The sequence below is a fragment of the Pholis gunnellus genome (genome assembly GCF_910591455.1).
Source record: "Pholis gunnellus genome assembly, chromosome: 4".
Classification (NCBI taxonomy): Eukaryota; Metazoa; Chordata; class Actinopteri; order Perciformes; family Pholidae; genus Pholis; species Pholis gunnellus.
Genome location: NC_136530.1, coordinates 7,753,949 through 7,764,925, shown reverse-complemented (window position 1 = coordinate 7,764,925; position 10,977 = coordinate 7,753,949). Strand labels below are relative to the sequence as shown.

Below are 10,977 nucleotides of genomic sequence, written 5' to 3'. Positions count from 1 at the left end.
TCTTGGCGTTAATGGTGTCCTTGGTTGAAAGCTTTATTTCAAAGAGAGAGTGAGGCTGACCGGTTAAGATGCAACAGAGTAAAATCAATTAAAAGAACTGTTGTGTGTCCCTTGGGAAAGAAGATGAGTAAAGCAGAGTGGCTGTGTGTCCTTATTCTAACATCCAGGTTATGTGAGAAAGTGCACTTACAGCACAAATATCCCCACAAAACATCTTGATGGGGAGCAGTGGCTGTGCTGGTTAAAAATCCTAAACGCACCTGTAGGATTCCTCTGCCTCTGATATGTAACCAGTGTGTTTCCTGCAGTTGGTTGTACTGGGAAACACGCAAACGCACTCTGATCTCATTGGTCAGCTGCAGCTCTGTGCCGTCTATAAAACGCTCAGCTCCGGAGCTGAGACCGTCTGAGGGCGCAGAGCAGCGCCACGGAGCGCACAGACTTACCCGTGGAGAAGACACCTGTTACTGACGGAGAAAGTGGACAAAGACGACTGTGTCTCTCGGTGAGTAAATTATTTATACATTTCTGCAGACAGGAGCAGCGTGTTACCGCTAGACTCCACGGAGGCACGCGGTTTTAGAGGTTTTGAAAAACGGACTCGTGCGCAATTGGAGGAAGCCCTGTAGCACCTGTTGAATTAAATATGTTCGTTTGTAACTTTTATTGGATATTCTTCTTGATCCTTTTGGGTTAAAACGTATAAGTGCATAACATGTAACGAAGCGGAAAGATAATCTGCTGTTAAATTAATGTAATTCAATCAGGCAAAATTCTAATTATTTACTCATATTTTTTTTCTCTATCTCGCATTATATTTTTAAGTGAAACAGAAAGCCAGAAGTAAATCAGAATTTTCTGCGTTTTAACAATAAGATGCGCACAAACAAGGAGGGAGCACAAATAGTTCATGTTATTACAATGCTGATAAATAACAAAATAATGAATGTGACGTTAAATTTGGTACTTTAGAAGTATCAAAATTGAAAAACAACAACAGTGAAGTACCCTTTTTGATGTTGTTAATCAGTTCCTAGACTGCCACACACCACCAATCAATAAAGCCACTCTGCTGTCTAAATTATGACTGTTAAATAAATATTGTTGATTTGTGCATTCAAAGACTTCACATCCCTGCTTGTTGAGACGGCTGTTAGTTCCACTTCCCTAAAATGTAATAAATTGAGTAAATTCAGTTCTTCAAACTAATTCTTTTGAAGCTGTTGTATCTTTGAGAAAGCAACATGTTGTCGAGAGCCCCAAAAGTTAAGTAGCTGCAATGTTTCCTGTTTGTTCAGTGTTAAAGCTGTTTCAAGTCTGCGTCATCAGAGCTAAAACACCTAGGTGTTATTATTATCTCTCCGCTCCCCGTGGAGTTTCCATCCTTTGATCATTTACATCTCCCACCTGTGTGTTATTAATTGCAGACACCTGACTGCACCTACTCCACACAACCCACGCATCCCACTGTCTGGTGGGACCATGTGGGTTCTGGATAAGATCCGCGGAACGGTGGAGAGCGGCGTGCTGCGTCACGGGGAGAGCGGAGACAAGAAAGGCGTCACCTACAGCAACGTCCTCACCCCCGACAAGATCCCAGACTTTTTCATTCCCCCGAAGCTGGTCAGCACCCCCCCAGAACCTGAGATTCCTACTGTGACGCTCAAAGAAGGACTGCAACCCTCAACTTCGGAGCTAACGACCAGCAGTGGGAAGAAGATCAGCAGCCCGAGAAGTCCACGCCTGGTGGCGAAGATCGCAGGGGACACCAAGAACCTGCTGAGAGCAGCAAACCGACACATCATACAGATAGAGAGTGCTGATGATGTTGGAGACACCAATGCAGACCCCCAGTCGCAGACAGCAATGTCCCTGCCTTATGTGCCAAAGACTCAAACACCTTATGGCTTTGCAACCTTGAAGGAAAGCCCCCACACTCGCCGTAAAGAGTCACTTTTCCACTGCGAGCTTACCAGTCCTATCACCTCCCCAAACACCCAGAGGAAGACCCAGGGGAGAGGCAGCGAAGGGGGAAACCACCTGAACCCAGCTGACTTCAACACCTCTCACATGAATCCGTACCGGTACTTCAGCGGAGGGGAAAGTGACACGTGCTCCTCAGCCGAGTCCTCTCCCTTCAGCTCTCCCCTGCTCTCCCGCTCCGCCTCCCTGCTCAAGATCTTCACCCACGAGACGCAGGCCAAAGTCGTGAAAGCCAAGCGGACGTTTGCCCGCCACAGCTCCCTGTCCACCGACGAGTGCAGCTCGGCCGAGCCCAGCCCCAACATCCAGCGACGGCTCCACGGCCCCTCCTTCCACGGTGCCGGAACATCCGACCACGGGCTCCATCGGGAGCACACCATCAACCTGCACAAAGGCGGGTCGGTGAGGATCAGCGCCAACTACGACTCCAGCACCTCCCGCCTGCTCATCCGTGTCCTGGTGGCGGAGAGTCTTTACGACAAGCACTTTGACATCAAGAGCATCAACTGCTGCGTGTCCGTCTACCTGAACCCGGGCAAGCAGCAGAAGCAGAGGAGCAACATCATCAAGAACAGCCGCAATCCGGTCTTCAACGAGGACTTCTTCTTTGACTCGATAAGCTTGGTTCAAGTGAAGAACCTTCTGATGAAGTTCAAGGTGGTGAACAAAGGCACCAGCCTCAAGAGGGACACCCTGCTGGGGGAGCGGGAGGTGCCTCTTACAAAGCTGCTCTCACAGGACCCGGAGGTCAAAGGAGGCAAAAAAGGACACTGATTGAAACTTAAATTAGAAGTTTGTACTGGTTTCTGTTCAAACTGCTCTTTTTATTCCTATGAAAACCGTGGGCATTACAAGGAAGGGAGAAGGTAGTGAAATGCTTTGTCAGAAGGAAAGAGGGGCTTTCTTCTGAGATCTGAAAAGACCGCCAAGCTCAGAAAATGAAGCTCTTGATGTTCGTGGATGGATGATTTGTGGTGGTCGAAGCCGGCCTGGTTCCTTCCCCCAATAATGAATGCTCATTAAACCAAGCCGGGCTCGACAGCAACAGATTCATGATGACAGATGAAAGGGTTTCTTTTCCTGGACATGTCTCCCGGCCAACTTCCTCAGCCAGGTCTGGTTCAAAGGTTGGACGACACCTGTGCATCAGCCCTCATCGCCGTCCCTGCCTGCACTGTGTTTGTCATGTGTGGCATGGTTTTATTATTGTAATGTGACATAAATCCACAGCAGCGCAGGATGTGATTCTGCATTAGCTACACCGTGTGTTCCGCACAAAGATGCTTTTGTGAATCAGAGCTTTGAAGTGGCATTACATCCTGATGTGCAAATGACCCTTTGATCCCAGTTGCCATGGCCCACCTCCTACTGGGGAGGGCGAGGGACAAACAGAGCAGCCACAATAGTCACATTTACATGCACATCAAAATTTGAATTACAATGCAAAATCCTATGATTGCCATAATCTGATTATGTCAGTCTAATTACATTCTTATTAACCGTAGATGCATGTGCTGCAAAAAAATCGAATTGTTCTGTAGTTTAGTAAAATGAATGTAACTTTAAAGTAAAAGGTGCCCTGTGGAGTTTTCTAGTAAATTATGTTTACACTCTGTTTTTTACTACAATGTATCGTGTCAATCCTTGAGGTCTAACAAACGTGTTGAATGCATTTCCTTCCCCATAAAACAACTTTTTAAATATTTAAAATACTGCATTGTTTACATTCCTGTTCGCTTGATTGATTGAAGTTTGTCTGTCAATCAGCAGATTAGTATTAAACCAACGGCATTGTGCACAATGCAAATAAAATGAGCACCCACTCTCACAATCACTACTCCCCAGCACTACTAGCGGTAAGACACTCCACAGGGTACCTTTGAAGTGGATTTTTCTTTAAACATTTTTTTTTAAAAATCTGTGCAGTAACAATGTTTAAACCTGCTTCTAATGCAAATCAATTTGTTTCAAGTAAAGTAAAAGTAACAAATTGCTTCTTGCAGCATTTGCAACAGTTCGTATGGTATCTTACAAAAACATTTTATTCTTGTGCTCTCCTATGACTGTCCAGCAACACAAGCAATGCAGTGGAGAACCTGTTTCGGCAACTTGGTTAGGTTTAGGAAAAGATCGTGGTTTTGGTTAAATTCGGTAGGTCTGCTATCTATCTCACGTATGTGGCGTAAGTTACGTGACAGAAGTACATTAACCAATATTCAACCATACAGCCCGACCTCCTCGCTATGTGTGCCTTGTTTCTCTTGACCACGTCGTCACTCACAATTACTTGGGTATAAGTATGAACATTGAATGAGAACAGAAGTTGATTTCAAATGGAAACAGGTTGAAGTATTCTTACTGCACATATTTTTTTGGTTTTATAAAAATTTGGTTAAATTATAGACAGAAATTTGGCTCAATTATAGACAGAAATCTATAATGCAGTGTGGGGATTTTAATGTCTTTAATAGCCACCAGTTTTGTCTTTAACTGCATGAAACCCAACACGGGGATACATGAGAAAATGTCTTCATATATTTGAAATATAATTGATTTCTGTTGGGTTGATGAAATCTCTTGAACTTTTTGAACGACCTGTGTGGACGTTCCAGCTGCAGCCCGTCACGCATGGCTCATCCAGTGTGGGCACCTTGATTAAATCTTGTGCAACTAGGCAACGAGCTCTCGCCACATCTTCACTCTGCATTCACACCGGTTGGCGATACCTCCGTGTTATTCTGCACAGATTCTCAACAACCAAGACAATTAGTTTAGGAGTATTTAGTCAGTCAGACAGCCTTTCAGCTTCAGACGAATCTGTCTCTCCAAAAGAGTGATATAAAAGTCACACTTTTCACTCTGTAATTAAATTCAACATGTTCGTCGTGTAAACAGAAGTTAGTAATCGTCAATTTATGCAAAAAGGCTGCTGCCTTAGTCACAGTATTGAGAGTGGACAAATACAGTACTTGTGTGCATGTAAATGTATTTAATGTCTCACATGAGAAGAACAGTCACAATGACGATTACCAGTTGCATGGCACAAATATGTCACTGACATACTTGTGTTTGCATGACATGCTCAAAGTTTCATGAAACCCTAAAGCCTTACTGTGTGTGTGTGTGTGTGTGTGTGTGTGTGTGTGTGTGTGTGTGTGTGTGTGTGTTTGTGTGTGTGTGTTTGAGAGTGTGTTTTGATCAGCATGACATTTTGCCCAAAGTTGTTAATTTTCTATGTACAACATGTAGTATTTTGTAAAATGCGTTTGAATGGTTTTGAAAGGTGTGTTGAATTTGTACTGTACATAACTACATATTTATGTACTAGTTTCTACAATTGTTAGCGAAATGCCAATTATGCACCAGCGAGTGAGAAATGCTCATGAAAGGCATTTTAATTACGTCTGTTTACATCTCCAATGAAGCCCTGGAGGAAGAGGTAGAAATGTCAAAAAGGAAATAAGGAAAACAATATCATGTGTTTTGACAGCTTGCAGCTCTCTCCTCTTGCGGCCGAGTCGAGCAACTGAAGGCAGAAAAGAAGTCAGAGACATCACAGTGATGCAAATTACTGAGGTGTCTTACACACAGCCAAAAGCTTCATTTTAATTCTGAAAGGATTACTCTCACCTGGTGTTTGTAGCTCACTTGTAGCACTGTTCTTGATATGCTCTCTATATATATTATATACAGTGACACTGCTGGTTGGCTTTGTTGTGAAAATCAGTAATCTGTTGTAATCCCTGTTGCGAACATACAGTGCCTGCTCGTAGGGTTATTGCATTTTCTATACTTTCCAAATGGTATTCATCCCTGTTGTTACCAAACTCTTTCTAAGGTTTCTTCTAGCATGGCTATCATACTTCAGTAGTGTCAGTAATGAATTTCAGTGGATTCCTATTGTGCAGTGGTGGGTCGCCTTGTGCTCTGATTTGGTGCCGACACAAATGTTTATAATGATGCACCTGAAATATGGCTGATGTGTTCCGCAAACTGCCCAACTGAGACCTTTTTTTTCATAATTGTTTGTAATTGTTTTGACTGTTTTATCATGTGGCTTGTCATTTAATATAATGGAAATGCAGTGAGAAATTAAAACAATAAACAGTTATCTGGCCAGGCCTTATCACAGATTCATATTCTGCAAATGGTGAAAAGCTGTCTGAATAGAACAACCTTATCAATAAACATATGGAGACTTGAGAGAAGGTAACATCTATTACACTTTTGAGCTTTTTACAAACATTTCTATCTCTGTCACATCAGAAATGTATTGGATAAGAAGTCTGTTTTGGACTCAGTCATGTTTCACTTCCTGTTTCTGACTTTTTTCAGAAAAGGCAGAAACCGAAGACAAAGATTTAGGCTTTACATTTTACATTTGACAACATAGCAGCACAAATCTGAATCTGCATGACGTGTATTGTCAGGAAGGTTTTCACTGACAAGGAATTTGCATTGGTGTATTGGTGCACACAGTAAACATAATAAGAGGATATACAAACAAATACAGGCAAAGGGTATAGAATAAAAAATTGCAAAGAAAATATGAAAAAGATAGGGTACTATAAAAATCACTATAACAATTATAAAGGCATACATTATAACTAAAACAAGTCATTTTTTAATAATGAACAGGAGATTTATTTAATGTGTTTGTGCACTTTATATTGCTCTTGTGGTAGTTTGAGCTGAGTGGGAGTCTTACCACATATCTCTCACAAAAATATATTGGACAATGTTAAGAGGTGATAAGTCCTGATAAGCCAATTTTATTCTAAATAAACACAGTTTTTGTGAAATGAAATGCTCCCCGTTTAACTAGTGGTCAATAGCTTTGTTAGCAAGTGAGTCTCAAAATGTCTGGATGGATACAAAATGAGGAGGTAATGGTTATCACAAGTGAGGAAATAAATAGGTGTTCCCAGTGGAAACCATGTTGTTGCTTTATTTATATAAAAAATGGTCATCCTCTGTACAGTGGACATTTAACTTCTACTCTTATCCGTCTAAGTGTTAGGTTCAGACTCCTGCTAATATTAGCATGTTAGCTTGTTATGTTAGCCTCAATCTCAAAGTGTAGCTGAGCCCGACAGGAATTTGGTTGTTTGTTTTCCCAGAATTGTTACAGCACACTCTTGCGCTTTCTTGCCGGGAGTTAGATGAGAAGATAGATACCACTCTCATATCTGTGAGCTAAATACTGAGCTAGAGCACAGAGGCAGTTAGCATTAGCTTAGCATAAAGATGGAAACAGGGAGATAGCTTTATAGTTTTATGGAGGTTACGGTCTGTAACTAGTAGAGACCTGCAGCCCAGTGACAAACTATTCTTTTAAAGGTGTTCCGACATGGCAACAGAGGCCTTAGACAAGTGGAAAGTTTGACCTGTTGGTGGCTCTCGATAAAATGTCAGCTGACCACCAAATCAATCAGGATTCTCCCTCTAAGGACCATGAATACCAAATGTTATGGCAATTTATTAAACACTTTGTCAAGATCTGGACCAAAGTGTTGAGCCAACACACAAACAATCACCCATCCCCAGAGTCACTTCGATCGTGTGGTTGGTTATTTTAAATGTTGACCTTTGAGTTAACGTTCCCATTATCCAGCCTGCCTCTGGAAATCAGTCCTTGTATCCCTGCGCACAATGGCTGTTAAATTAAATAAGAGGCGGAGAGGCTTGGCTGATAACATGTAAAAAGAATTGGGTAAAGTGTCAGTGTGTGTGTGAGAGACTGAGAGCTGTCTGTTGGATGTTGTATTTTATTCACCGTCACGTTTAGCTCCCTAAGCTTTTAAAAAATATATATACTGTATATATGAAGTGTTCCTAAAGTCTTCCTGTCTTGGCAGGTTCTCTCTGAAAAATTGAAACTGAAAAGTGCCCGTCCGTTACTTGACACTGAAATTTTTCTCCAGACTTATATAAACAATGGATGTTGGTTTCCATGTGCTGTAGCTGTTCTTGCTGTGTCTGGCCTGTGCAGGTAGATACTTTTTTTACTGTGATGCTACAACCACTGACAGCTGCTCTCTGGTTATTTACTGTATTGATGGATGTGAAATACTTTAAATAAAGGAAATGTTCCACAGCATCCCTGCTTATGTCGTTACTGATTTACACTTCATCAGTATTTATAATAAATGTGTGTCTACATTTGGTCATATTTTCTTTTTCCAGATAAACCGAAGGATTAAATATTCTTTATGTGCTGCAGAAATTCTCTTACTTCTTATTTTGCATGAACAATTTCAAACTCATTGGACTATTTGAAAAATAAATTCCCAGAAAAACAATAGAAGGTTGACTACTCTGAGATGTAAATCAACGGCACCTCAATTTGTGATAAAAATAGGCTTCAAGCTGAATATTTTCCAGTTGAACAAAACACTTTTGTAACAGAAAATATAAGATAACATGATCATGAATTTAACTAGAAAAAAATTATCATAAATAACTTTACTAAAACAATAATATAAAACGTGTATTAAGAGAACTGATGTTCAAATAAACATAAAAAAATGCATTTATTGCTGCAAATTTCTGTTTATATTTAAAGCTAAATTAAAAAACAACATAATTGTATATTTTTCTTTCGGCATTGCAGAAACAGACACAACCAATCATAACGAGGAAAAAAGACACACTAATATTAACATGAAATAAAACGATATGAACAAAAATAAATAGGTAAAAAGAAAATAATAAGAGGAAAAAAATAGGCTGTCTTGCAAATAAAGTGATTTTATTTAACTTATTAAAGATGATGTTGCGAATGGTTTACCGGTCACCTTATCAGCTTATTCAATGGGTCTCCAATTGGGATTCCATACCAAGACCAAAGATTAAAACAGATTCAATGCATTATCTAAAAGATAGTGTTTTTGATATAAAAATATTGTCGATATTAAGAAAAACAGTCTCTGATAATTTGTTTCTGTATTTGTTGGTTCATAAATATTCTCATCAATAATTGTTTCTAGTTGTACCTTGCTTTAAGGTGTGAAAAATGTGGCGAGCTCGGCTTCTCAGTGTTATAACTGAAGCAACTCGACAGATATTTTATCTGCACTCCATGAATAAGAGAGGACGAAGACATGTCTGTGCTCCTCAAGGCTTTCCTTTGACACCAACATTTTCCGTCAGGATAGTGTCACCTTATCTCTGCTGTGTCTCTGTCCTTTCTGTCTTTCTAATTCCTTGATTCACCCCAGTAATGTGACACTCTCTCCCTCAGACTAACCCCAAATCTTGTTAATGACATCTTCCCACTAAAAATCCCATATCCAACAGAGTTTTCAGGCCTCCTGTCCTTCTCAACAGCTGTCCCTCTTCTTACCATTAACAGCAAACCCAAACAGAGATATTAGACATGTCTTCTCTTCCTTGCTGTCTTTAATTAGCAGGGTAAAAGTACTGCACCATTAGCCTAAGGGAGGAGTCAGTCTTGAGATGCCTGTTTGGAGAGGAAGCGCGTGGGAGGCGGGTGGAGACGGGAGGCAGGAGCTGTTCCACACCAGCAGGGAAACATCGGTAATAACTGCTGCAAATGTCACTTTTCAGAATCAGAATCTAGAGGGCAACACTTTCTATGTGCATGCTTATTTGTCCCTGCTAATAAAAAAATAAAAAAAACGTACTGCCCTTATCGGCCTTTTCATATTAACAATAGCTCATTTAAAGTCTATAATGTAAAAACGGTTGCTTATTAATGACCAAAAAGATAATTATCAACCAAATGTGCAGTGCCCTCCAGCGTGGTGGATAGTTTTTGTGTCTTTTAGTGCATTGTTTTGATTTTAAAGCCTACGATTTATTAGTTTTTGGTTCACTCTCACTGCTCTTATCAACATTGTTTCAGAATAACATCTCTGAAAAACCCACAGTACATCTGCCAGGCACCAATTGACAGGCAGACAAAATGATCAACTAGCTGGTGAACATTGTGGAGCATTAAGCAGCTAAAGGGACAGATCCTTTTCTCTGGAGTTGGTGGAGACCAAAACAGAGCTATAAGGAGAATGAATAGGAAATTTGTCATTTGGCCGCAAACACGATGAGAAATAAACAGTGTCTAAAGCTTGTTCCACTTCCACCAAGCATTAATCTACAGCCTACATACTCTATGAGGCTCTACCTAAAGTTTAGCAGTGCTTTGAGCTAAATCAGAAGACAAAACTGACATTAATATCTACCATATTCACAATCTCAGCGTGTTTGCTGCTAGTATTGACTAATTGACAATAAACACAAAGTACAGCTGAGACTGATGAAAATATCTTTGGTTTTGCAGGTATTAGCAAAGTATAGCACTTTGAAACATTATTATTAGGCCTAAGAGTGTGTAACTCAAGTCTTTTTAATGGCAAATTTATTCAAAACAAAAAATATCAAACTCATGGTGGAGCTAGAGGAATATTCATGGCATCACCAAAGTCAGTAGGATTCATCCATAGAAATAAAAGTCATTGTCATGTTGGGAAAGTTAATATTAATTGACATTCATTGCCCATTTAAAATATCAGGGCAATTCATCCTCTAGTTCAGAGACCTGACCTGGGCCGGTTTTTTTAAGCCCTCAGCGAATCATTTGCGTCGATGTGTGTCACGTGGTGCAAAGAGATCCGCAATGCCCACTGGGAAGCGGGAAGAGAGCGTCACGTAGCCAGTTTAGTTAGCTAGCTAATGCTTCACGTTAGCCTGAGTAGCTAGCAGTCAGAAATGTTTGAAATAACGCAAACATAATTGAGAAAGTGATTTTTTAAAATATGCAATTATTCGAGGAAGGAGATTATATCGTGGAAACATTATAACCTTGATGTGAGAAGAGATAATAAAAAAAAACGTCTACAACTAGCTAGCTACTCTCAAAGAGCTTCACAGTTGTGTCTGTTCTGGATTATAACTATGTAATGTTGTCAAGTTCAGCTGGGAAAGACTCGAGTTTACCAGACACCTTCATCAGCTAACCGGTAAGGCAGCTTATTT

The 10,977-nt window shown here is 40.5% G+C and overlaps 1 protein-coding gene across 1 annotated transcript; it reads left to right on the top strand.

Annotated features, from left to right (window-relative positions):
- Positions 1-1,482: 1,482 nt before the first annotated feature.
- LOC306694834 (C2 calcium-dependent domain-containing protein 4C) lies at positions 1,483-2,757 on the top strand (the record flags this gene model as incomplete). Its single annotated transcript, XM_079157862.1, has 1 exon — positions 1,483-2,757. The coding sequence occupies one exon, from the start codon at positions 1,483-1,485 to the stop codon at positions 2,755-2,757; it is 1,275 nt and encodes a 424-aa protein (XP_079013988.1).
- Between the last annotated feature and the right edge of the window lie 8,220 nt (positions 2,758-10,977).